The sequence below is a fragment of the Rhinolophus ferrumequinum genome, chromosome 14 (genome assembly GCF_004115265.2).
Source record: "Rhinolophus ferrumequinum isolate MPI-CBG mRhiFer1 chromosome 14, mRhiFer1_v1.p, whole genome shotgun sequence".
NCBI lineage: Eukaryota > Metazoa > Chordata > Mammalia > Chiroptera > Rhinolophidae > Rhinolophus > Rhinolophus ferrumequinum.
The window spans coordinates 1,855,765-1,882,877 of record NC_046297.1 but is presented as its reverse complement, the minus strand read 5'-3'; the positions used below and the strand labels follow the sequence as shown (position 1 = coordinate 1,882,877).

General features: G+C 46.0%; 1 protein-coding gene and 1 long non-coding RNA gene across 2 annotated transcripts in view; one reads left to right on the top strand and one right to left on the bottom strand.

The window, feature by feature from the left end:
• Positions 1 to 3,712: 3,712 nt before the first annotated feature.
• CPNE3 (copine 3) overlaps positions 3,713 to 27,113 on the top strand; it is a 38,650-nt gene continuing 15,249 nt past the window's right edge. The window contains exons 1-7 of the mRNA XM_033126013.1: positions 3,713 to 3,846; positions 14,778 to 14,917; positions 15,181 to 15,360; positions 16,665 to 16,739; positions 17,863 to 17,934; positions 22,118 to 22,201; positions 23,828 to 23,917. Coding sequence (XP_032981904.1) covers positions 14,786 to 14,917; positions 15,181 to 15,360; positions 16,665 to 16,739; positions 17,863 to 17,934; positions 22,118 to 22,201; positions 23,828 to 23,917 — 633 coding nt within the window. The 5' untranslated portion in view covers positions 3,713 to 3,846; positions 14,778 to 14,785. The remainder of the gene's footprint in view (positions 3,847 to 14,777; positions 14,918 to 15,180; positions 15,361 to 16,664; positions 16,740 to 17,862; positions 17,935 to 22,117; positions 22,202 to 23,827; positions 23,918 to 27,113) is intronic.
• On the bottom strand, positions 4,143 to 7,012 carry LOC117033752 (uncharacterized). Its single transcript, XR_004424940.1, has 3 exons — positions 6,612 to 7,012; positions 5,694 to 5,799; positions 4,143 to 4,667 (listed from the first exon to the last, which is right to left on the bottom strand). It is a non-coding gene; the product is annotated as an uncharacterized LOC117033752 (long non-coding RNA).

The window sequence follows — 27,113 nt, the reverse complement described above, 5'->3', positions numbered from 1 at the left end:
TTGCTGCCTCCACCACGTGCCATTAAATCAGCCACATTTCTTTAGAATTACATCAGTGGTACTACTATTTTGTTTGTTTTTAAAGTATGTTTCAAAAATAGATAGAGATCCTCTTTCCAACTTTTGCTGAACCCTAGTCTTTTTCCCCCAGAGGGAACCACTTTCACATATTTCCGCTAATAGCTACCTCAATATTGCTAAATAATATGTTTACACCACTGGATGCCATGATAATCCTGAAACTGAGTTTTTGATATTTCAGCCAGAGTGAAAATTTAATTACATTTTTCATTTTGAAAAGAAAAAAAGGTTCTTAGTTGCAGGAACTCTCATATATTCTTTACCTAGATCCAGCCATTGTTAACATTTTGTCACATTTGTTTTTCTTTACATATATTACATACAATATGCATATTATATTCCTACTATCGTTTTCTGTTGAACCTTTTGAGAGTAGATTACAGATAGCATGACTTTTTATGCCTAGAAACAAAGACCGTCTCTTGTTTAGTTCCAGCACAACTATCAATTTCAGGGAATTGGCAGAATACTATTATTTAATATACAAAATTTGCTTATTGTCCCAATGCTGTCCTTTATACCAACTATTTTTTCTCCCACTCAGAATCAAACCCTGATTATGTATTGCATGTAACTGTCATGTTTTTTTAGTCTCTTTAAATCTGCAGTCCTTTTTGTTTTGGCCCAAGCACACTATCGTTTCTTTCCCAGTGAGCCTCAGACCTCCCCCTATGAGAGTCTGTCAGGATCCCTTCCCATTCCACCCACCCCACGCCATTAGTCCTTACCTAGCTAAGTCCTATTCATCTTTCAGCTCTCAGCCCAAATGTCACTTCCTCAGAGGAGCTGTTCTTGATTCCCCCAACATACTTTCATATCCTTTATGGCTCTGGACATGTTTTGTAATTTCATTTTCATATTTGTGATTATTTGTTAATCTGGAGTATATTCTGCAGTTACAGTTGATAAGAACGTGTGCCTTTGCAATACCATAAACTCAATGACATGTCTGATTTCTGTCTATTATAAGTGCTAGTACTATTTCTTCATTCAATACATATTTACTGCATATCTGTAAAATGCCTCGTTCTCTTCTAGATGTGAATGAAGAATTCCTAATGGAGTATACATTTTAATTGGGGAAAGATAGTAAGCAAGATAAATAAGTCAAAGATACACTGTTGATAAATGCTGCAGCAGAAGACACAGCAGGAAGGGATAACAAGTGTATCCTGTGTAGACATTGCAGTTTTCAATAGGATGATGACCACAGAAGACCCTCACTGAGGGGACATTTGAATGAAGACCCAAAGAAGAGGGAGTGAACCATGAAGATACCTGGGGGCAGAGCATTTCATGTGGAGGGAAGGCAGTGCAGAGGCCTAAACTGGGAAGGCCAGTGGCATTTCCATGACCGGAAAGCTTACTGCAGATGGAGTGCGATGAGCAAGCAGGAGAGGACTAAGAGATAAGGTCAGAGGAGAAGTGAGGCCCAAGTAGTGTAGGGCCTTGTAGGCAACTGTAAGAACTTTGATTTTTTTCTCTATGACTTTGTGTGACAATCTAAATTACATATCCTTGTGATCTAATTTGAAAATGGACTGGTAGGGAAGGAGTTATTGGGGTGTTAGAATAATCTAGAAAGAAATAGTGCTGGCTTGGACTAGGCCGGATGATAGGAGTGGTCAGACTCTGGATATATTTGAAGGTAGAGTTGACAGGGTTAGCTGACAGGTCAGATGGGGATGGGGTTAGAAGAGAGAGACAAAGAACGCCACTGCTCTCGCCCAAACTGGAGGAATGCTTTGCCATTACTTGAGATAGAGAAGACTATGGGAGGAATAGCTTTGGGGAGAAAGGTCAGAGGTGTTACTGGTGCATTTAGATTTGAAACGCTTATTAGAAGACTCTGGTAGCCAGCCTCCAAGATAACCCGCAGTGATCCTTACCTCTTGGATTTACTCTGTTGTGGAATCCCCTCCCACATTAAATCGAGACTGGTCTGTTTGAGCACTGCAGAGGTGATGGTGTGTGACTTCTGAGGCTAAGCCTTAAAAGTCATTGAGCTTCTGCCTTGATCTCTTGGATTGTTTACCCTGGAGGCAGCCAGCAGCCATGCCATTAGGACACTCAGGCAGCCCTTCTGAGAGCCTCAGGTGGCCGGGAACTGAGGTCTCCCACCAGCAAACAGCACAGCACTACTGTTACTCGGAAGTGGCTCCTCCACCCTGCGAGGTGACTGCACCCCTGCCCCTTGCCTGACTGCAGCTTCAGGAGACAGGAGGAGCCAGAACCACTCCCCCCTCCCCCCCAGCTACACCACACCTAAGTCTCTGAACTTCAGAAGCTATGAGATAATAAATGACTATTAGTTTTAAGACATGGAATTTGGTGTGATCTGTTGATTTTGTGACCATCTCGTTCATGTTATCATCCATGTAAATCTCCAGCAGGTGTTGCATCCGATATATATTGTTTCTAGAATCTGGTTATACCTGATACATAGTATGCCTTCAATACATGTTGAGTAAATGGGTAAATTAATGGGAACAATAGAACAGAATATAGACGATAGTTTGAGAATGAGTAAGTATACTGAATAGCTGTAGCACTACGCATTGACATGAGATTGCTTACTGGGTACTAAAAGTACAAACCATTTCCTTGTCTTCACTTCCTCCTGTCTAGTGGAGACAAAGGTCATGAAGGGTAGGGATGGAAACTGGACTCTGGAAAGTTTGAAACTTACATTTAAATTAGTGGCGCCTGAGGACTTTAATGTAAAGACAATCAACAATGACATAAAAAGGTGGTTTTTACCAACCTTAAGTAAAAACAAAACACTTCTCCTCTTTCCTTCCCCCGTGTTTCCACCACAAGGCCTTGTTTTTGCCCCTGCAACTTGCCAGGTCTCTGCCTGCGTTGGCCCCTGCTCTCATTCATTCCCTTGCGCACACATTCTTCATGACTGGCTCTTTCCTATTTTTCAGGTGTCAGATCAAATAGCCTTAGATAGAACTTCCCTGTCCCCAGTCTAAATAAGCTCCCATTATCCCCAAATCATCCTTATTACTTTCCTCATGGTAGCTGTGGCTACCCGAAATCATCTCACTCGTTTTTAGTAGCTTGTTATTTGTTCTTCCTCTGGAATGGAAGCTTCTGTCTGTCAGTGGTTTGTCACACGTCTTGACTGGTTTGTCACGCTGGCTTGGCACACAGGAGGCATCCAGGACGTGTTGAATCCTCATCCGCACTGATATGATTATTTAAATGTATTTAGTTTTATTTTTTTGAGTTAAAAAACTTGTTAGTTGGAAAGACTGTATTTCTTCATTTGTTTCATTTTCCATTTCTTCTGTAATTTAAAAAAATTATCCTTTGCCCTCTTTTATATTTAAAAACAATCAATTTATACTTACGACGCTGACCCTTTCTTTGACTATGGAATTAAGGAAGTAAAATGACTGGTAGGATGCATAGTCAAGTGCTCTAAGCGAGAGTGGTTAGGAGCTAGCATTTCACTACTTTCGTGCGGATTCTTCCCTGGTTCAGATAGTGGCATAATTTTCTCAAATATTTTAATTCTTTCAACCTTCAGGAATTGATTTTGATGCACCAAATAACGCCCCAAGTCAACTTGGGGTTCGGCCCCGCCCCATCCGTTTGGCTCCGCCCTCCCGGCCCGCCCCGCCCTCCGCCCCCCCCGGCCCCGCCCCGGGCCCGCCTCGCCCGACCTGCCTGGTTCCGGTGGATCTGCAGCCCGGCGGCCCAGCGGACGTGCTGCGTGGTGTCCACTCCTGCCGGACTCCCACCCCGAGACCCGAGGTGAGCGCGGCCCATCGCTCGGCGGCCCGGGGGAGGAGGGCAGGCCCCGCGCTGGGAGTGCGGGCCGCGCGAGGACGGGCCGGGCGGGCTCCGGGCGCCCCGGGGGTCGGTCCCGCGAGGCCGCGGCCCGGACGGGAGGGTGGGGGACGCCCGCGGTGGCCGCGCCCCTGCGGGCAGCGGAGGACGCGCCCGGGAGGGCGGCGCGGCGGGGAAGGTGCGGCGGGCCTGGCGTGGGCCCCGCTTCGCCCGCGGCCCGGGGACCGCGCTCCGCCACGACCCGCGGGCTCGGCTGCTGGTGTGTGGCCGCCCCAGTGACACGCCGCAGGAGGGCGGGACTGGACCAGAGGGCTGGTAGCGCGGCCCACGCGCTGCTGGACAGCGGTGCTCCCCATTCCATGCCACCACCGCCGGCTCGCCTGCTATTGTTCCGTGTCACACTCGAGGACACTCCGCTTCAGTCCTGCCCCACCAGGGCTGGAGTTCGGGTCTCTGATTTCCGAGCACACGCTCTGGCGCGTTGAGCGTGTGAGCGTGACTCTGTGGGATGAGACGCTGCCGAGGTCTCGGACCTGTGCTTCCAGGTCTGTCAGCTGTGTGACCTTGGGCAGGTCAACCTCTTAGCCTATCTGCGTTTGTGAAATGGAGATCAAGGACCTCCTATGCCAGAGGGTTGTTGTGAAGATGAAGTCAGCTGGTATTTGGAAGGCACTTAGCAAAGGGGTTGGCACACACTCGTGTGAGCGCCGTGCATCGGTCCTGCCGTTGTCATGAAGGGGGTCCGCGTGCTCCGCTCTGAGCGCCACCAGCCAGCCCGAGAAAACCTGTCCGGGCCCAGGGCATCCGTGCAGGACGCCGAGAGGGCGCGAAAAGAAAGGAGAACAATTAGAGCAACACCCACACGTTAATCTGTGGCAGGCACCCTGGGCCACTTTTTTGTCTTTGTGAGAATTTTTTTTAAGGCAATTCCTTTTGGCCCATGAATTGGAAAAATACATTTCACTGTGGGCTGAAAACATTCCGAGGCCAGCCTCTGGGACCGGGCGTGCTGAGGCTGTCTGCGTGGGTGGGGAGCCCGCTTTCAGCACCTCACAGACTGACAGGTGCCCCCCACACACCCCACAGCCACATGCGCCCTTGGCATTTTGGGTGTCTTCTCTCAGATGTAGGCCCCGAGGAATGGAGAAGGAGAGGAGGCGTCAGGACAGGGAACTAAAGGGGTCTTGGCTTTTAAGGGCTGCTTACTGACTGGACCCGTCTCCTGATTTTACCTGTAATGTGAACACTTTTCAGACTACCATGTTCATTTCCACATAACTGTAAGACAACCTAAGGGTTACACGTTTGCAAGTATTTAATTTTTCTATGCTCTTTGCAGTGCTGTCACCACTGCCCTACCCTGAACGTTTCCTTTACAGCATCTATTGTGATCCCTAGTTCGTGCCACATGTACCCCAGCTCCTATCAGTTCTTGCCAGTGTAGCTCTAGACATAGCTATGCTTTGTCTACTATTGTTAAGAGTTTCATTTTCTGTCTCTTTTTCAAAACTTTCTGTAGTCGGTGATTTATTATGCTAGAAAGTCTCCCTGTCAGCAAAACTAAGAAAGTTAGCATTGAATGTAAAACGTAATTCAATAACATTTTGACCTTCAGAGATTTGTAATGAGCCAGCACTGCTCTTCGAAAGCATGGACCTTTAGGTGGCTCTCTGAGCAGCGCCTGCCTCTTTCTTTGCTGGTTCTCAGCGAGTCTGAGGAGTCCAAACCTGGTCATTCCTTTAAGGTACCCTCTGCTACCATCACCCTGCAGGCTAGCTGCCTCCCTTCACTGTTCACCTTCACATGCTTACCTGTCTTGGAAGGACTGCTAATCGAGGTTAAAGTTCAAAAAAATCATAGGCTGTTTGCTGCAAGATTTGTTGAAAGATTGGCTCAGAAGGAGGTTTGAATTATCACCTAAAAGTAAAGTATCATCGATTTTATTTAACTATATTATTTGAGTGTCTGATACGACCATCAAAAGTAGACATTATGTATACATTTTGATAACATCACGATTGTCATGCAGGGTGTCATGCGGGGTCTCTGGTCCTGCTCCCCACATAAGAAAGCAGGATAGGGTAAGGCCAAAAAGGCACACCCACGGAGCCATAGGTAGGGGAGTCATACCACTATATTCTCGCTGGCGGCTGGGTTGGAGACACAGGAAGCAGGAGCCACACTGTCCGCAACCTGCCGTCCTAACTGCAATCCGTGCTTGCAGGCTCAGCCACCACCTTCTTGCTGCCCCCATTTTCTGCTAGCGTAGCCACAACAGTTATATTAGTGGCCAGTGGCTCACTGGTTACAGCTGACGGCCAATGAGCCACAGCTGATGGCCATCCAATCACAGTGATGGCCATTTACTACCCAAGTGAGCACCTTTCCACGTGAGGCCAAGAGCCTGGAAACTGCACTCCTGGCTCTGTCCCCACAATGATAACTCCATTTACTCCGATTATTCTGGCCTAAATGTATTAGAAGAAGCTGAGGTGGGGGGTGGCATTGGGATTCTTCTAGAGAGGCTGAGAGGCTGTTTATAATTTTAATATATAACAGCTTACCAGTATGCAATCATAATTTTTAAAAAGACATTATGAAATTAGTGTAATGGTCAAATTCACCAATATAAATTAGATGGATAACATATTAATATATTTTCCCCATGAAAAATAGAAGGAAATACTACATATTCATTTTAGCAAATTAGTTTTGAAACGTCCTCTTACCAAGCGGAGGTATTGTGTCTGGTTCCTGTGAAAATTGCCAAAGCCACAGTGTGGCTGTAATATGCGCTGTCATCGGGCTCCTTCAGTGCTCTGACATTTGGTTCCAGGCCTCCAGACTCTCAGGTGATGCTCAGGTTAAAATAAAATACATCTCTGCAGCGGTAAAGAGGAACTTGCCTGTCCACATGTTCATCGGTTTAGGGGTCAGGATTATTTAAAAAGAAGTGAAAATCAGAACAAGCATTTCCTGACAGTGTGAAAATAAGTTTATGGCATATCTAAAATTACCACCCACTTTCCCTGCTTAATTTTTCTCTTTAGCACTTACTACCGCCCGGCATACACTATACTTATCTTCTTTATTGTCTGTCTCCCTGCAGTGGAGCCTCCTAAGGGATATTTGTGTTTTGTTCAAGTGTTGTCTCTTAACCTCCGAGCCACGCCCCACCCAGTCCGTGGCCTGTGAGTATTTGCTAAAGGAGTGTGGAGTGAATGAACAGTGCTAGTCAGCTGTTCCTGATAGCAGACTGTGAAGGGGTTTCCCAAAAGCTAAACACAGCTGAAATGGATGTGCTAAGCAACCATGAAACGAATTTCTTGAAATCAGGAAATGTATAAACATCTCAACAATCCTTGCTCAACATATACGCTTAAGCCTTGAGAACAAAGTCGTCGTTGTTGCTGCTGTTCTAAATGGAAAGAATTTTCGTATCATTGTTCATCGTGACACAGTGACAAATGTGACATGCCCGTCTTGCCCAAGGAGCAAAGGAGGCCCTTGGTTTTGAGAATTGGGCATAGTTGGATAATCTGGGCAGGTGGGAAGTTCTGACTTCTGGGAGATTCTACCAGGTGCTGGGAGGGGACCGGGGACCCCAAGGAACGTGGTCTCCAAGGTGGACGTGCCTCAGTATGGCATCCATCCTGCCCGTGCACAGATGGCAACAGTTTCACTCAGGCCATGTGATTGTAAAACTTTCCAATCTGCGGAAACAGCTGGAATTTTCTGGTTTTGATCACGGCAGTTTTTGGTAAGAGATAATTCACTTCGCAGATGGGTACTTGGTAGCTAACTTTGCCAAGACGCCAGGCGGTAAAGCGAGGCAACGTTGAGGTGCTGTCACTGCGTCTGATTTTTATCAACACCTCCCTCACTGGGTGCCCCTACGATGAACTCTTCTTCGTAGGCTCGAAAATACAATCAGTGACATTTCTAAAATGTATGTACCGTGGCCGAGAGATTAGAAAAGTAGTGTAACCTGAAACACGTGTTAAGTGAACTTGGGCCTGCCGTGAAGCAGAACAGATCAACGGATCTTAGGGATTTTCTAGCGAAACCAAGGAAGGGGCCTTAGCTAATCGCTCCCTTTGTAGCAATAAGGACAGGGTAAGATTGCACATACTTCTTATTTTTAAAATTAAGAGCTGATTGTGTGTCCACACTGTTGTATTAACTCCGGCTTTCCCCAGTTCGGAACGTGCAGGTATCATTAATAGTATTACTATTCAGATTATAGTCAGACTAATTCAAGAATCTGGAAATTTATTTTTTTTAAATGGTGGCCCAAGCTGCTTCCTTGTGCTGCCATGACATGACCTGAGGGTTTAACAATGCCAGAGTCCATGGCTGGTAGAAAAACTCGCTTCCTTGTCAGGTTGTATGGACCCGGCCCTGGGTTTTATTTGTTGATGAGCATTATTTTTCAAGTCACCTAGGGGAAGGGACTTTAATACAATTTCAAGCAAAAGTACCTAACTAATGGGAAAGCATCTAAATACATATATTTTCAGATGCAGCTTTTTCGGGTGGAAGATGAAGGCTGAATTTTGAAAATCTTATGTTTTTCTTTCTCTATCTTTTTTGAGTTCTTATAAATTTCCTGATATATTTCTACTTAAAAAAAATTTTTCCCCCTACTTTAGTACCACTTTCTAAATATATTCCACATTCAGTGTGATTACTGAGTCATAGAACATTATCTGGAAGGAAGCGTAGAAGTTACCTAAAGTGATTGACTCAGCTCAGATGTAACAGGGAAAAACCTGGGGCCTAGAGAAGTTAGGACATGCCGTACCCACAGAGCTGCAGGCCAGTTTTTGTAGCTCTGATGTAGAGACCCTTCCTGTTGGTCCCTTCTCACGATGAAAAGACAACACCTCCTTTTGTCTGTGTGTGTGCTATAATGCTTGCCCTAACCCCGCTTCCCCTTTCTAGTGTCCCTTGGCAGAGATTAAAACAAAAACATGGGCATCACTTTCTTACTAAATGCAAGGCAGCTCAGTGTAGATTGCTTCAGCTCAGGTTTTTCACTCTGAGTCTGGATACCAAGAATCTCTGTTGTGCCCTAAGATGGCCCAGCAGCGCCCTCAGGAACCACTGAGGTGCTGGGACCCCACACAGGTCCATGTGTGGAGACCCCGGAAGGAGAAAGTGCTTCCTTTGCCTTAAGTAATTTACAGTCTAGTGGGCTGTCTAGAAGAGGAACTGCTAGGAGGTAAATATCAACCATCCAATTCCTCCAGCCCTGTGGCATGCTACGGTTATTCTGGTTTCATTTGTTTTAGAAAAATATTAATAGTTGTAGCCTAAATGTTAATCTTATAATTTTTAAGATCGTATTCATTAATTTGTATCAAGCTGAATATTACATTTGATACACTAATCAAAAAGCCTTGAGGAAATCCATTAGAGAATATTTCTGTGATACTAAGTAACGATTAGTTAGAGACTTCAGTGCCCTTGGACATTATGGCCCACGGGGAAAGAATCTGGGTTCTTACCTTGGCCTTGCCATTTACTAGCTTGTTTCTCTCAGGTGAGTAATTTAACCTTTTTTGAGAAACTCATTTTTTTTTTCCTAATAGGCACTATGCATTCTTTTGAAAATTAACAATGTGCTGAAAATTATCAACATATCCTGGGGCAACCCAGATATTGGAGTCTTACTGTGATGGCCATAGCATGACATACTGACCTCTTGCCTGGTCACACAGCAGTAACCCCTGTCCTGCCCGATCCACTCAGGTTTCTATGTAAGGTTCGGAAGACAATATATTATTTGGAAGCACTTTGAAAATTGTAAAAAGCAAAACTAAAATTTATCCAGATATACAGAGTTATTAACTATCTTTCCTTTCCCACTCTCCACTCTCCCCAGTTTAAGGGGAAAACCCGGCAGCAAGGGGCGACATGAATGCCAGTTCTTCCCAGCGGAATACAGTTTTCATCCTCAGTAAAAGTGGGCATCACCTCTAGGAGATTTCCCTCCAGCTCCGAGGGCACTCTGTCCACGTCTGCACCACGCGATTTCTCACTGCCCTGTGCCATTTCTAGCATACATAGCTAGCTACTGATTTTGCCTCTGTTCTGCACCCCTACACGTTGAACACCCAGAAGACGGTAGTAACTGTTGAGTGAGTGGGTCGCCCAACAGGATTATGAGGCGCTCCAGGGCCTTCTCTTGCCGTGTCAGGGCCCCCCACCCTGTCCTTGCCATCACAGTGGGTACCCACTAATCTCCTACTGTGCGCACTGGTCGGTTTGCCCAGACCGCCACGCAGAGTAGCATGTCTTGGATTTGCTGCACCATCACCCTCCCTGCTTCTGTTGCAGCGGGCACGGCAGACGGCTTGCACTGCTATTGTGACCGGGTCCATGCCAGCCCCCCGCCTACCCCTGCCCGCGTTCAGCCTGACAACGGCACAGCAGTTAGGGAGTCACGCCTTAGAATCAGAAGGGCCTCTGGGAACTTTCATTGTCGCCAACCTCCGAATTTTGTAGCTCAATGTGGACGTTTACTAAAGACACTGGCGCACGGTTGTTTGAGGACAAGTCACAAGGCACTGTCACTGGTCCCTCCTCTGTGCCCCAGCTGTGCAGTAGCTCAGATTACCTCTCAGAGGATTTAGGAAAACGAGCACCTACGTGTCCTCAAGGCTGACTGCTTTGGCAAATTAACTTCGTGTAAATCCCAGAGATTCTTTTATTGGTATTCCAAACGAGGATGAGAGGGGTCTGTATGTCTTACTATTAGTCATAAGCCATCTGTATTGAGACAACCGACTGAAACATCTGAGTAGTTAATAAAATAATAATTGCTGCAGTTTTCCCAGTAGTGTCATATATGCTGAGCACGCTACGAACGTCCATTGTCAGGGAGTTTTTTAATCCTCATCTTATAGATGAGGAAACTGAAGTTCAGGTGAATAATTTGGCAAATCTGACACCCTCCACGGTGGGAAAGAAACGTGGCCGAAGCATCCTGACTCCAAAGCCATCGCTGTTTCTGCCACAGATGACCTGTGCCAGACACTGTGCTTCCGGGGGAAGGGTCCCTGTTTGCAGTTCACGGCCGTGGAGAGGCTGAGGGGCCACGCACCCGGGGGCAGCAGTGCAGACCAGTGGCCCCGCGCCCACCCGCAGGGGCGTCGTGTGGCTTCACGGAGGAAGAGCCACAGCGTACACGGCTCTGAGCTGCCTGACGTCGTGAAGCACCTGGAGCTTCAAGGCCGGAGCTGCTGGGTCAGGCAGGCTGGGCACCTGCGACCGAGCCCTGGGCACCCGGCGATGTCGTTCTTAATCGGAAGTGGTAAAATGATGTGACTGGAGAGAGGACGGCGGCAGGATAGGCGTTGGGAGAGGAGAGCGGCCCGAGACTTGAAGCGACTTGGCCAGGCCGAGGTGCTGGGGGGGGCCGGCGGATATGGAGTTCTGGGGTTGTCTGCATTCCGGAAGCCAAACGGCTGTCCAACAAGGAATCTGTACAGTGGAGAAGCTGTGGTCTGGTCCACGGGCTGCTTCTGTCTTCTCGCTATCACTCTGCTCTTTGGGGAGTGAAATATTTACACGGGGTGACTTGCACGTGCCCTCCTCTGCCTGCTCACTGATCCCGGCCAAAGCTCCTGCTGTCCATACTCCAAGGGCACAAAACATTTGTTGTGTTTTCTTCCATGGAAACAGAAGCCCCACTGCGCTTGTGAAGGTTGTCTGCCACACGCTGGTAGTTACACAGGAGGGAAGCAGCATCCTCCAGGACACTGCTGGTGGCAACTCCAGACCCGTGTTTATGTAATTTCTTCCCTTTGCCATTCAGCCTAATGGTTTCTGGATAAAAATGGGGCTGCATTCAGAGTCGTTTCCAGGGGCGACGCTGCCAGTGGCGGAAATGGGTGTCTTGGCAGCAGCGGGTAATGTCACAGCCAGCCGTCTGCTGCGGACTCACCTGTGCCTGGCTGCTGCTGTGTCTGCAGCTCCTGTCTGAGCACGTTGGGGCAAAGTCGTGCTCTTCCCGTGTGCCGTGTCTCCCTGTGGTGCGACTGACCCCATGCAGACGTCATCTTCATTTTTGTGGGCTTCTCCCCATCCTTGGGAATCTGAGGCTGCCTGGGTGCGAGCTGAGCATTCTCTACCGGCTGTTCCTCAGGAGCGTGGCTCGCTGTCAGTCCATCCACTGCTGACGTGCGCGCACAAGGCTCTAAGCTGCCTTACGCAAGAGAACAAGCTTCCACAACTGACTGGTTCCGGAGGGTGTGTGGGAGCCAGGCAGAGCCCGGGGCCTGGCACACGCCGGGCTTACAGACTCACAGCGTCTGCATCTGCGCTGCTGAGGAGCCCTCGGCTCAGCAAGCGGGAGAGGTTGACAGGAGGTCGCACAGCCAGCTCCCGCTGCAGGCTGCTCCCTCCCGGTCTGACCTCGTTCCGCTACTGTAGGGATTCCAGCGATGGACTTGGGTGGCTTGGAACAGTCGGGGACAATAGGAGAGGACCAGGCCCGGAGGCGGGGTCGTCACTGCTGCTCGTACCCTCACAAGAGGAGCAGCAGCCTCTGAACACGCACTGGGCACTGTGTGAATGTGTTCACTGCTTTCGTCCTCACAACCACCGTACGGCGCAGGGACAATTACCGTTTCATTTTGTAGGTGAGGACACGGAAAGGTTAGGCTCTTGCACAAAGTCGGGGTGGGATCAGAAGAGGTGCTTCCTCCGTGCACACGGGCGAGTGACAGGTTGGCGTGGGGAGTGCTGCCAGCCGGGCGATGCCTGAAGCCTGGGGGTCAGGTCAAAGAGCAAAGGTAGGTGAAGGTCAGGAGGGACGGGGGAGGGTGCTCACAGAGACTCGGTGGGAGGACAGCCAGGGATGAACCATCCAAGGACCAGGCCCGTGTCCATCTGTCACGGAACTTCCAAGAGGCTGGTCCATCGACTCTGCATTTGTTTTGTGGTGTCTCCTTCCTACCATGTTCTTCGTGCCCCTTCCCACGTTCTTAGCACTTTTTCTTTCTTCAGAAATCAGTAGAAAGGAGAGAGCTGACTGGACTCACATGTCGTCACTGCCCTCTAATCTTGCATTTACTTCAGAAAAGAAACGGCCCATCTTCTGAGCTGGGTGACGTGAAGATGTGCTCATTTGGGGGCCGAATTCAGTGCCCTGTGTGTTGCTGGGCAGAGACCTTACTGGTGTCGTGCTAGTGAGCTAACATTTTGTCCTGTTGTCCCCAGTCTGAGAGCTTGCAGGGGCACCTTGTCACCCCCCGACTGCTCCCTTCGGCCTGGCTCTCGGGACACTCAGCTCGCCCGTCCTGTCCAGCGGGGCTTCCCTCCCTTGGATGCCCGCTTCCGGGACACACCGTGAGGTGTCCTCCCTGCGCCTTCTCGCGTCCGGCTCCTCCTGCCCCCGTGCTGTGCCCTCTTCACCTGCTCATGCGACCCCTCGCTCTGCTTCCCGACTTCTCCGTGCCCTTCACACCGTCAGCTGCATTGCCAGCACAGGGTGCTGTGATATTTCACCACTTTGGTGCATATAAAGCGGCCACAAAAATCTGACTCGGTAGGAAAAGGCCGCAGGGTTTTAGTTTTGCCACAGTGTCCCGGGTGGGGCTAGGAGGCAAGCAGGGGATGTGTGGATTTTGTTCCACACTGAGGAAAGCTTCTCTTCCTGCGACAGTACACACACACAGCGCTGCTTTCAAAGGGGGTTTCCAGCTATTAAAACTACAAAACCCGTCTCATTATCCTCAGTTTCCCTTAATGTAGGAATCTTAAGTTTAATACTGATTTTTGCACACATTTGGGATTGCACTGATTTAGAGTCCATTAGTAATTAAAGAGTTTTTACAAGATGTGAGTTGTTTTTGACATTGTCTAAGTTTCTGTCGTAATCCTGCTTATTCCAGTTGCAAGGGCCCTTTGTATAGCACAGAAATCCCATTTGAATAACGGGGTGATGCGTGCATTTGTTCCTGCTGTCCCAGATTTTCAGCCAATGCCCGGTGGAGGGCACCGGGCGTCAGAGGCCACATTCGAGGGGTGCTGCCCCCGCTCTGGGGAGGAGGTGCCCTCCTACCTCCTGGGGCAGCCCGCCGGGTGGGCGCCCCCCAGGAATGCACTGCCTTCCTTTCCCTGGGTTCAGGGAGGCGAACGCTCACCCTCAGCTCTGTGTCCCTTCTCCAGGCCAGCCCCCACAAACTCTGCCTCGTCCTCTCTCCTCTTCATATCTTGACTGGAGGTGGGGGGAAAGGGGTCAGAGAAAGTCAGGCTAACTCTGGTATTTCTGGCGAGTCTTGAGGAAAGAGGAGCCACGCCTGTTTGCAGGAACCTCCGTAGAACATGGGTCTGTCAGCCTTGTGTACAGGAGGCCTGAGCTGCACCCCAAACCATCGCAGTGTGTCTGCGTGGGGGACTCTGGCGAGGAGCCGTGACAGCTCCCGGGGATTCCACTGGAGAACCCCGCTGTACAGGGTGGGGGACGTATTTGGGGTCTCGTATTCCCCAGTTTGGGTTTTAGCAGAAACTCTTTGAAAACACTAAATATTTCACTTAGTATTTTGTTACATTAACAAAAATAAAATTAAGGTTGTAGTTTAATGTATTTTGTAGCTGAGTGCTACTTTGACTCTTTCTGAATGTCGATTTACAGTAAAATTTACAGTGAAGTGAAAAGAAGGTTAGCACGTCTCATTTGTTGTCTTAAAAACTGCGTTTTATGCCATGCAGTAAATAAGTCCCATCGCGGTGAGAGTCTGATGAAGCAGTGCCAGTGGCATCCGAGTTGCCGGGAGGCACTTCAAAGTCCTTTCTGGCAGGGTCTGTGCCCTGGCCTCACCTGGAGCGCGTGCTCCTTCCTGACACCATTTCACTGGCCTCTCCTGTCCTTGCTTTGCATACAGCTCACGAGATGGCTGCCCAGTGCGTGACGAAGGTGGAGCTCAACATTTCCTGTGACAACCTTCTGGACAAAGACGTGGGGTCCAAGTCGGACCCTTTATGCGTGCTGTTTTTGAGTACAAGCGGGCAGCAGTGGTATGAGGTAATGTGACACACTGAAGGTGAAAAGCAAGCTGAATTGCTCCTTTGACAACGTGAAGAATTGAAAGATGTTAAAATAATTAAATCACCGCATCTGTTAGTGCAGTTTCTTGGGCAGTTGGTCCTTGATCGTGGAATTTTTTATACATACGCAGGCACTTGCTTAGCTATCGTGCCTGCATTTGTTCACATGTAGTACGTAGGATGTTAAAATGCCATCCACCCGTGATCTGAAGAGACTTTTTGTTTTGACGGTGGGTACAGGTTGAGCGCACAGAAAAGATCAAGAATTGCTTAAGTCCCAAATTTTCCAAGACGTTTATTATTGACTACTACTTTGAAGTGGTGCAGAAGTTGAAATTCGGGATTTACGACATCGACAACAAAACTATCGAGCTGAGTGACGACGACTTCTTAGGAGAATGTGAATGCACCCTTGGACAAGTGAGTATAAGTCACTGCCATACTATGGCCATACTATGTCGTGTCCAAATTTTAACCAAAGAATCGGGCATTTTGATAAGTGCTCATTAGCCTAATTTTTAAAGTTGAAAGCCATGTAATCACTTTAAAGACGAGTCATACATCAGCACGGTTGGCTTGAGCATTACAGAATGGGGGTCACTTTTCATGAGGGCAGGGGCCGAGTGTTTCTGGCGCAGCTCACTGCCCGTGGAGTTGGGGGGTCTGTGGACATTTCAGTAAGTAACGCCACTGCTGGAGCTGCTGCCTGTGGCTGGTACAGCCTTCGCTACAGGTTTTCTCATTGTAGCCACAAACGCTGGCAAAGCTGCAGCAGCTTCTGTCGCTCCACCTGGCGTGCTGGCCCCGACGCCCAGACCACGCCTCTGCCTGGTCTCAGGTGCACCATTTACACCTTGCTCCTGGGGAGCCTTCTCCGACCCCTGGAGCCTCTGGGGTGTCTCTTGTGCTCATGGTGTCCTCTCTCCTACCTCTACTGGAACCCCACCCTGTATCAGTGTCTTTCCGCACAGGACACGTCGGTCGGGGTGGGGGGTGTGTCTGTAGGCTCATAGTCTGCTCCTGCTCAGTCTGACTTCTCAGGGAGGTCACGGCCATTTGTATAGAATGGGGAAGGCTTTCAGGGGAGGAGCCCTTTTATTTCAGTAAGTGGCATTTATGCTCAGATTTGTCTTTTAAGAGTTCATTTTCCAATGTTGTACTGTTTGGAGGTCATGGCATTTCCTGTGTCTCAAAGGCAATATGGAGTTGATCTGTCTTCTAAAACTTTATGATAAATAGTGTCAAAAGGAACACGGGAGAAGTATGTACTTTTTGGGGGAAAAGTGTGGCCAGAATTAAAATGAATTTGAGAGAAACACCTGATTGGGAGTACCTAGGCCTGCTATATGATTTTAATCACAATGACACTGGTTAGGTGTCAGCTGAGAAATCAACCCTTTGGTTGAGTGTCCCGAGGCCCAGGGGTGCCGGCTCCATGGGGTGTGTGCACTGGGCACCTGACGCTCTTCCCCCACTGGGAGACGGTCCACTCGCACATACTTCCTAACGGACCCAGTGGGCGGGGCGTGGGGAGGGTGTATCTGCCAGGCCTGGGGCCTTGGCAGTGTTTCCAGGGGGTCTTGAATGTGTCCCTCTGTTTGACAATGGCTCCAACTCTAAGGAATGCACTTCATGTTTTCATTTCTAGTGACTTTAAGCAAACTTAATACTCAACTGGTTTCTGTGTTTTCACAAAACTTTGTATCACTTTCCCATTGTAACAGATTGTTTCCAGCAAGAAGCTGACCCGACCTCTGGTGCTGAGAAATGGCCGACCCGCCGGGAAGGGCAGCATTACGGTAACAAGATGTTTGTCTTTGGCCTCCAAAGATTTACATAATAGGACATGAAGACCCTGTACATGTCACATGTCCTACAGCCGTGCTGTGTCACTTGATCCCACGGGGCCCTCTCCATCTACCCTGCCTTTCCGTGACCACAAATGGGAAATGCGTGTGCCGGAAAGAAAGGCACGTGCAGGGTGGATCCCTTCCCTTCTCAGAGTTTCTGAGTTGCCGACAGGGTCAGGGACACGGCAGTGGTGCCTCCTCGACCTCATGGAGCGTAAATTCCAGAATGGCTTCCACTTTACTGGGCCGTGAGCCTCGGGCTGCCTCCCACCTCCCACCTGGTTTTCACTGCTGACTGTTGCCCCGGGCAAAGGATTGTATGCCTCACCCTGTTTAAGGTCTCAAGTTACACAATGCCATGCGGTTAAGTTTCTCTCCTTCCAGAGTGTGAGCAGGGAGTCCTGGCCGGGAGTGGTCTTTCTGACTTAGGTCTGTCTGAGAAAGGACGGCAGGCTCCCTGAGAGCCATGTTTGAGGGCTGTAGCCATTAGCAGACACATTTCTCTGAGCAGCTGTTCTGCTCTAATTTAAATTTCCTAAAGCATAAGAATGTTTGGCCTGTTGGGAGGTTGACTTCTGCGGCCCAGAGCACATCACTGGTTGCTAGCTGGACGCTCTTGGGGCCATGATAGCCAAGCGTGTGTTTTTAAGTAGAATAAGCCTTTCGGCGAAACTGGATGGAAAATATCGATCTGATATTTCAACTGACAGTGTTATCTAAGTGTGAGTCACTCACGTGTCTCAGTGCTGAGCTGAGCTGTAGCTGGTGCTGTGAATTTTCCCAGGGCTGTGATTTTTCCCTGGAATGAGGACGATCCAGTTTGGTCAACAGCATCTAAAAAGGAAGTTGCATAATGCAGATTTGGCACATTTTGGGAAAACATTTATTTCACATGTATAAAATATATAATGATAAATCTCTTAATTGTACAATGCAGTTGTTAAACACTGTAGAATTCATTTATATTAGTGCAGACTTTATATACTGTTAGATAACAGAATAAATCACTTTTTCCTGAGTTTATCAGAATCCCTAAGACATATTTTCTTTCACTTACCTTATTTACTGATAGATTTCAGCTGAAGAAATAAAGGATAACCGAGTGGTCTTGTTTGAAATGGAAGCAAGAAAACTGGATAATAAGGTGGGTAGCTGATGCAGAGTTCAGCCAGGATATTCTGTTTGCCGCACTTTCATTCCTGTTTGAGGAAATATAATGCAATCAGTAGGAACTCCAACATCTGATCGTCACTTAGGGTATTAGCTCCTTCCAAATCAAATTCTGCTTTCCTGTGTGTGTGTGTGTGTGTGTGTGTGTGTGTGTGAGTGTGAGTGTGTGTGTGAGAGAGAGAGAGAGAGAGACCGCGCGCGGCGTGCGCAGATCCATTTCCCTTAACCTCTTTCCTCTACATGTAATCAAAGGATTTCCCTGGCTTAAAAGAGGAGTTAATACAAGCATGAATGTTATTGTAAAAGACATCTGAGAGAGTGTACTTGTGTTACCTGAAGGAAAGAAGCAAAGCTTTCATGCTTTATGCATTACAGAACTTCCTTTGTATTCAAAAGTCAGTATTTTTAGTGAAGGACGACTAATAACCCACATGTAGTGTCCAGCATGGACTGCAGCAATTCCGCGAGTGATTCGGTACCTAATTCTGTATTCCAATCTGTATCTTCACTACTTGCATTTACCTTATAGTTCAGTTTGCAGACATCTCAGACTGGTACCCATGGATTTTTCATTTTGGAAAAATTAAAACATACAAAAATAAAATAGTATTTAAAAAAAATTTTATGTTCCCATCACCCATCTTCCACAACTGTAAATCATGACCAATTTTGTTTCATCTCTACCCACCTACTTTCCCTCCTCCCAGATATTATTTCATCTGTAAATTTTTTTATGTATCTCTAAAGACTCTTTAAAAATATAATTGGTTAATGTCTTTTAAACCTTTTTCAATCTATAAATTCCCTTTTTCCTTTTACTTCTTTCCTCCCTCTGTCATTCCCTCTTGTTTGTCCTTTTCTCCCTACCATCTATCCATCATCCATCCATCCATCATCTATCATCCATCCAGCTTTCCTTCCTTCCTTCCTTCCTTCCTTCCTTCCTTCCTTCCTTCCTCCCTCCCTCCCTCCCTCCCTCCCTCCCTCCCTCCTTCCTTCCTTCCTTCCTTCCTTTCCTTCCTTCCTTGCTGGCACTTATTCAATAAAGAAACTGACTACTTTGTCCTGTAGAAGTTTCCAGTCAGTGTACGGTGATTAGATCTCTGTGGTGTCATTTAACACGCTCCTCCCTCCACCTCTATTTCCTGATTTCTGTAAGCTGGTGATTGAATCTGGAGAGATACTCTGGTGGTATTTTGAACTGTTGGTAAGACAGCTTCGTAGGTGGTGCCCGTAATTCCATCAGGCTCACACTGTTGAGTTGTGTCTTTTGGGGTGTTAGTCACCACTGATAACTACCAGGTACGTTATTTTATTAAGGTTCTGTAAAACAGTGGGGTTCTCACGCTCTCATTTATCAGTGAGAATACTTCTGAGAAGTATTCTTCTCCACATCGAGTATTTATTTATTGTGAGACAAAGTTTGTACAGAAAGGCAGGTTAAAATGTTTCATTTTTTTCCCCTATACTTACCATTTTTCAGAATAAATCATGAGGATTCCCCACTATTCTCTAAATGTGACCCATGAGGCTTTGTGTGTGTTTGTTGTCTTTTATTTTTAGTACTGCTTGAACCCTATCGATGAGCTCTTTTTGGTGCTCAAAGTATCCGAACTTGGGCTTGGGAGCCTTGTTAAGTCTGTCCCTGAGACCATCTAGCACAGCCCAGGCGTTCTGGATAGCTAGCTCCCCTGCTGCGGGTGACAGCTGCCTGGGCTCATTCTATCCGCTCTCGGCCCCGACTGGAGACGACACAGCCTTACTGCACGTCAGGAAATGGCCCCTGAGACCACAGTCCGGGGCTTGGCTGCTGCTATGTGCTGATTGTCACTCATGTTTCTAGGACTTTTCAGTAGACAGATACCAGGAAGACTTCTTTTTTAAAAGAGAAACTAAATTATAAATTTGTACAACTATTTCCAATTCAGGCATAGAATTCTGAGGCTTTACTTCTGTAAGTCTGTATTTACCTCTATCACTCATGCTCAACATCTTGCTTCCCAAAGTTATGAACATAATTACCTGTCTTCTCTGACGTAACTTCTAATAGTTTCTGAATGAACACATTCATGTGAAGAGTAAAATATTTTTCACGAGAACATGATGAGCTTTCCTTGACGTTCTTTGTGCCTTAGAGTTATATTCCACTCAGGTTACACAGTCTGATTCTCACGTTTTAAAGAAATAACTCTTCTCTGAATGGTTATGATGTCACATTGACACATAGTTGAATTCTGCTTTCAATATTTAGGAATTGCTTTTTTGGAAAGTGATTGAATTTTGTTTTATAATCATATGCAAGATTTACATGGTTCTACAGCCAAATCTATGAAACAAAGTCTATTCAAGAAATTTAGCTTTTTTCCCTGTCTGCTCTCAGTTCTTTTCCTCTTTCCTCTCTATAGGTAATACTTTTTTAAATTTACATTTTATCGTTTAATCTTTCAATTTCCTAAAAAAAACAAATCGAAGGTTTTCTGTGTGTGTGTGTGTGTGTGTGTGTGTGTGTGGTTCTGTGTACATATACATATGTGTATGTGTCTGTGTATATATACATATGTATATGTGTCTGTCCATATAGATACGTATGTATGCACATATATGTATGTGTTACGTATCTGCCTTTGTACTTAGATTTCCAACCCCCGCCCGTTGGATAAGTGGATCATACTATGCACATACTTTCCTCCACCTTTTAACATGTTCTTTTAACATGTTCTGAGGTCTGAGTCAGGGACTTTTAATTCTTGTTGCTGTTCTACTGACAACTCAATGGACTTTCAAACAAGGTCTGTTTTAGGACTTTCAAAGTGTCTTTCTTATAGGTTTATTTCCAAGATGAGATGGGGCATGTTAATGTGTTTTTGGAAAGTCAACTTCTTCATGCGTAATGAATGCTGTTACTATAGAATGGAGCACAGAGAGGTTTGTTACGTGAACAGGAGAGGCTTTCTGGAGGCAAGGTTCGCTTTAGAAAGCTCTGCACAGGCTCTGTTTCTGACGGCACCACGTATGTCTCCTGCTTGGTGTTACACCGTAGTGAGGAGGGAAATGATAGTATCTTAGTTCTTAATTTAGTATGGCAGTTAATTCAGGACTGAAAAATCTTCAGCTCAGGGACACAGCTGCATGTATTACTATGGAGTTAGCGAACAGGTGCACTTTCATTTTGACAAATAACACACAATATATTCTAAGAGGTAGGGAAATTTCAAATTGAAGATAAACAGAACTGAGAGAATAAAGTCCTCCATAATCCGGTTACTCGAGTTTAACATCTAGGAGTGATTTGTACATCCTTCCAGAATTTTATCCTGTGTGTGTGTGTATACAATGTGTGTACGTGTGTGTACACATGCGTGTGTGCGTGTGCATGAGCATGTATATGTGTGTACCTGTGTGTACATGTGCATGTGTACACGTGTGTGCGCGTGTGTATGCTGAGGATGGTGATGAGGGCAGTTCTGAGCACTGTATAGGAGTGCTGTGGTGAATGACAAAGGAAAAAGATGTACTTTGTTGTGCCCTGAAGTAATTCTCTTGTGCCTCCCACATTGTACCTCTGTCCCTTGTGTATGTAAAGAAATGTGTGGAATACACATTGAAGGATAAGGTATGCAGTCGAGACTCAGCTCCATCAATCACTGGAGATGAGATCTTGCAAATCGTTTGACCCCTCTGAATCCATCTGATGGCCGCGAAGTGCCCTGTCCCTCAGTCAGCAGGACGGATGCTTGGGAAATGGTTTACAGCCAACTGCCCAACGCGATGTGAATGAACACGGTCAAAAATGAGAACAAGCCCCCAGCAGACAGTATTTTTTTTACAGTTGTAATATTTATAACTCTCTCTCAAAATGACTCATGTCAAGAAGAAAATGAAACCCAAATTGCAGAACTTCTAGCAACCAAACCGCTCTTATTGATGAGGGGTCATATTGATCCTGTTTTTTGAGCAGTGAGTGTGTGAGACACAGGCTTATGAGCAGTTGTCAGAAACGCCTTCCCAGTCCCGAGAAATGTCAGCAACTTTTCACATGGTGAGGAGGGCGGTGTGTTGTATCCTACGGTGCCGTACTCTGGAGGACAGACCTCCGGTGATGTTGCTATGTAACATGCATCAAGTGTGGTTTCATGTCGTGTTTTTTTTAAATATAGGATCTCTTTGGAAAGTCAGATCCATACCTGGAATTTCACAAGCAAACATCTGATGGGAACTGGCTCATGGTCCATCGGACAGAGGTGGGCAGCTGAATTTGCACGTTGTCTTTGGAATTGTAGTAATCTGAATTTTAAAAAAATTACGTCTTTATAAAAATATCAATCTGAGTTCACACATATAGCCAGAGACACAAGGTCAGCATGCGTATTTTGCTTCCTTCAATGAGGTACTGCCAGCCTTCATTCTTAGTAAAGTTTTCATTTTGAGAAACTGAAAACGCCATACAGAACACTAAGATGGATGCCCTGCACACTTGTACGTTTTGCCTGCACACACGTGTGTTCTCGGTCACACACACGCACACTTACCTCCCTGTGCAAAGCCGTCCTAACGTGAGCTGCAGATGTCAGGACGCTTCACCGTTAAACAGCACAGCAGGTGTTTCTGTCTGCACAGCCAACACTGAAAGGAGGAGCGCTGACTCGGTAACAGCCCCCACGGAGCCCTCATCGTCAGCTTTCCCGAGCCCCCAGGTTTTACACGTCCAGGATCAATGCAGGCTCACACTGCGCGTTTCCACGATGCTCCCAACATAAGCATCTTCCCCTGCCTCCCCTCCACCTTCCTGCATGGACTCCCCTGAACGACCAAGACCAGTGTGTCCAGCATTCTGGACTCTGTTTCCTCACGATTCGACCCAGACCAGATGTCGTCACGAAGAACGCTGTGTGCATACGCACGGTGTGAGGCTGTCAGGACTGATGACGCTCGGCCACATGGTTACGCTAGTGACCGCCAGATCTACCGAGAGGCCGTGATGTTCTCCCCTTTGCGGTTAATAAGCTGCTTCGAGGCTGTGTGAATAGCCTGTTCTCCAGCATTTCACCCAGTGCTTGTAGCATCTATTGGTGATTCATCCCAGAATCAGTGATTACATTGGGGGTTGTAAGGTGGTGATTTTTTTCCTACATCTTTCATCCCTTTACATGTCTTAGCAGATACTCCCCTTTCTCTTTATTTTCAGTATCACTGTAGATGCATGGATTGTGTTCATTATGTTAGATTTCATTACTGTCGTTATGTACGGCAAGGCAGAACCTCTGCTGGCCTTGACCTCACCCTGCCCCGGGTCTGGAAGGAACCATCCTGGAAGCAGCCCCGTCCTCAGAGGGGGGCAGTATTCAGGCACCAGACCTGAGTGCCAGGTGTCCTCGTCTGCTGGGATGTCGCTGCATTTAGGCCTTTTCAATGGACACAGCTGGGAAACATGTCTTTTTGCTTGTATCTGCTTATTATGTGTGTATATATCCTGAAACATTTTAAATGATGAATCTGGACTATCTTTTCTATTTAGATGTAGCCCGGCATGGTTCTGTCCCAGCCTTTCTTACTCCACATTTGAACCTTCTGGGTCCTGAACAGAAGGTCCAGCACAGTCTATAATATGTGCTTCCCAGGGCACCCTGTAATGGGTATGTGTTTCCTGAACAGTCTTTACTTTCCTCAGAATGTGGACAATCTATCAGAGTTCTCCTATCACAGTTGTATGATACTGTGCAGCTGTTTTTTTAGGGAAGATGTTGACTGGTTGCAGAGGTGAAGGATGGTTGGCGAGAGTGTAGCAAGAATCTAGGAAAGGCAGGAGCCAAATGTTAATGAACTGAATGTTTTTCTAACTCTGAGTCTCTGAATCTCCATTTTTATAGGTTATTAAAAACAACTTGAATCCTGTTTGGAGGCCTTTTAAAATCTCACTTAACTCACTGTGCTATGGAGATATGGACAAAACTATTAAGGTAACTTGAAATTATACATGTACACGTACTCGCCTCTTTTGTCAAATTAATAGATTACTATTTAAAGAAAGTAAATGATACAACAGAGACTGTTGGATTCACGTTTAGGAATACCAACATAGAAGTGTCTCCGGTAGGCAAATAGTTTGAAGGGTTGACATGCTTGACTAATTTTGACCTAATGATGAATCAAACATTGTGATTTTTATTTTACTCTTCATTTTTTAAAATAAAATGTCCAATTTAAATCTTTTTTCCCTTTAATAAGTTCCCTTTTCTCTACGAATAGGAACCTTTACCCTCTTTGCCTTTGTGTGTCCCTTACAGATAAAAACAGATGTTATTTTAATTAAGAACCCAGAGCTTCTTTTCTTTTGCAATGAATATGGTAATGACATGGGACAGGCATAGGATTTAGAGTCAGAGCACATGCCAAGTCTTGATTTAGCCCTTTAAGCAGCTAAGGGACCTTGGGCGGATTATCTACTTCTTTACTTACCTGTGTGGATTAGAGAAAATAATGTCTACACTGTAAAAAAACTAAAGGTTACATGAATGAAAGTTTATAAACCGTTGAACACAATGCAGATGCTGTTATTACAGAAAACTGCTTCATTTCTTAGATCCATAGAAATTTGTCCTATAACCATCAATATAAGTATGACTTGTGTGGTATTTCTAACAGCAGTGAAAATCTAGGTACTGTGAGGAGGGAAGACACTTTCCTCCACCCTCAAGGTTCTTTCCGCTGCTCCAATGATCAACTAGACACGATACGAATTTGCAAGAGAAAGTGACCAAATTTAATTTCATACATATGTATGGGAACCCCTCAACACAAGAGGTTCAGAGACAGAAAGGGCAGTTGAGATCTAGCAGACATTCCGAGCTGGGGAGGAGATCAGGCAGCTGGGGCTGCAGGCATTGCAGGGAGAGTTCCTGCTCAGTAATTATCAGCCTGCCCTGCCCTAAAGGCAGGTAAAAGCCATTTCTGGTGATGACTCCAGTGGACAGGCTCCGAATTTAAATTCTTCTAGATAGTTAAGGGGGAACAAAAGTTTCTGTTGAGCCTGCAGTGTCTCGGTTGCCTTTAGCTCAAAATAATCCACATACCACAGAGGCACATACAGCACAAAATAATAATAGAAAAGCAGCTGCAAAGATTGCCTTTGGGAGCTCTTGAGATCTTCCTGGCATGTCATCATTTTGGCTCAAATAATCTTATAAAAATTCAAAAAAATTACTTTTTATTATACTAAACCTAGAGCTTTTGCTTTTCACATTAAAACTAGTAAGTTGAAGCTTCATTAGGTCTGAGAAGCAAGAAAAGCTGGGAAAAATAAGCCTGAATCAAAACTATTTGACTGTTTGTAATATGTTAACAATGAAACATGTTTTTTAAACTTTTTTTGCATACAGTGGCTTGCGTACAGGGCTATTTTATTAGAGTAAGTAAACTGATTTTCTGAGTTTCCTCTGATGAATGTCTTCCATCCTTAAAGTTTCTCAGTTTGTTTTAATGATATGCGACTTGGTTTGCCACATCATCACTCTTTATTTCTTTGCAGTATCAGAAAGTCACACATTGTGATTTTGTCAGTGTTTGGAAACTGCTTGCAGGTTGAAGTAGAGTTAGGGAGCAGAGGAGAGAGTTAAGAGTCCCAGTAACCTCCTTGCTGCAGTGTGAGTGTGCCAGTGTCATCCGTCTAGCATGTATTATTATTTTCATAAGGTCAAGTGAGTAAGAGAGATAATCACGCATGCCACCATATGGGAATGCCTTAGTGAGTAAGTGTGGTGTGGTGTGTGCATTCCTTACATATGTACATATGCACAGATGTACATATGCATATATTTCAATTTCACAAGCACCGCTGATACTGTTGTGTAGAACAGACAACAGTACGAGTGTTTGAGTTCTTGAGAAGAGAAAGGAAATGAAGAATCATTGCATCATCTTCCGTCCACATGCGCCAGCATTATAAATGCCACATATTTCTGTAGCACCAAACATTGGCCTAAACTTTCCTACATATTAATTACAGTGAATTATCAGAAATTACAGTCAAGAAACATTTTTACATTCCCTGAAGTTTCAGGCAGACTAAACATATGACTAGTTGATAGCGCTTCATAAGCTTAGTTTAAATAAAATCTTGGCATTATCAAAGCTTGGGCTTATCGTAGATATAGACTGTGGTTTCCTGAATGCAAGTCTACAATGTAAAGTTCTGTTGTCCATAATTTTAAAAACCTATTAAAAATGAAATTATTAAAATACTAAGATTGTTTTTGACTTTCTCTTAATTTTAGTTCATCTAGGAAAAAAAATCATTGAGATCATTAATTTTCTTTCCCCTGACAAACTAAAGAGTCGGGAAAAGAGCTTTGGGTTTAAAACTGAATCATCAAACATGCTCGTAGAGCACACGACTCAAGCTTTCGGAACTGGTCAATGACCGAAGTGCTTGCAGCAAATAAAACATCTGTAACGGCTGCTCAAAAGTGCAATTCTAGACCTTGTTTGTTTTTATGAACTCATTGATGTTTAGTCTTCCTGAATAAACATTGAAATGGAGTAAGGGATGAAAGACTTCCTGTGATGATAAGCACCCATCTCACTTTTCAGAGAACCGAGAAGAAAACGTCATCTTGCAGGGGAGCACAGATAAATCCTGAAATTTGTGGTGACGTTTATGAGGTTTATTAATTTCAGTTGGAGATTTATATAACTTGGTAAAGGCTAATGGCAGGACGGAGGGCTGGCGCAGGATAAATGCTCCTGAGTCACAGGCTGGCATTCTCAATCACATGCCCTAGGAGTCATGTGTCCTTAGTAAAGCGCTCATTAAGGTGGTTACCACACGACATGCCGTCTTCCCAGACCCCTGAGTTCCTCTGCCTGCCTCCCAGGCCTAACTAGGTCACGTGTGCAGTACACACAGTACAGGTGTGTGGACGTGAAACGACGCTTTGGAACCCTCACGCCCCATGCAAACGTTGGTTACGCAGTGAGCACCGTGAACACCTCTGCTTGCTCGCAGTTCATCCCACCTTGATTTTCTCATTGCGATGAATAGTCAGGTATTTTGTGAATATTTGCTCTCCAGCTACATCTGTCCACCTGGCACCAAAGTGCATGCAAACCCTACTTTCAGCTCTGTTCCATCTGCTTTAAGAAAGAGGCGGCATTAAT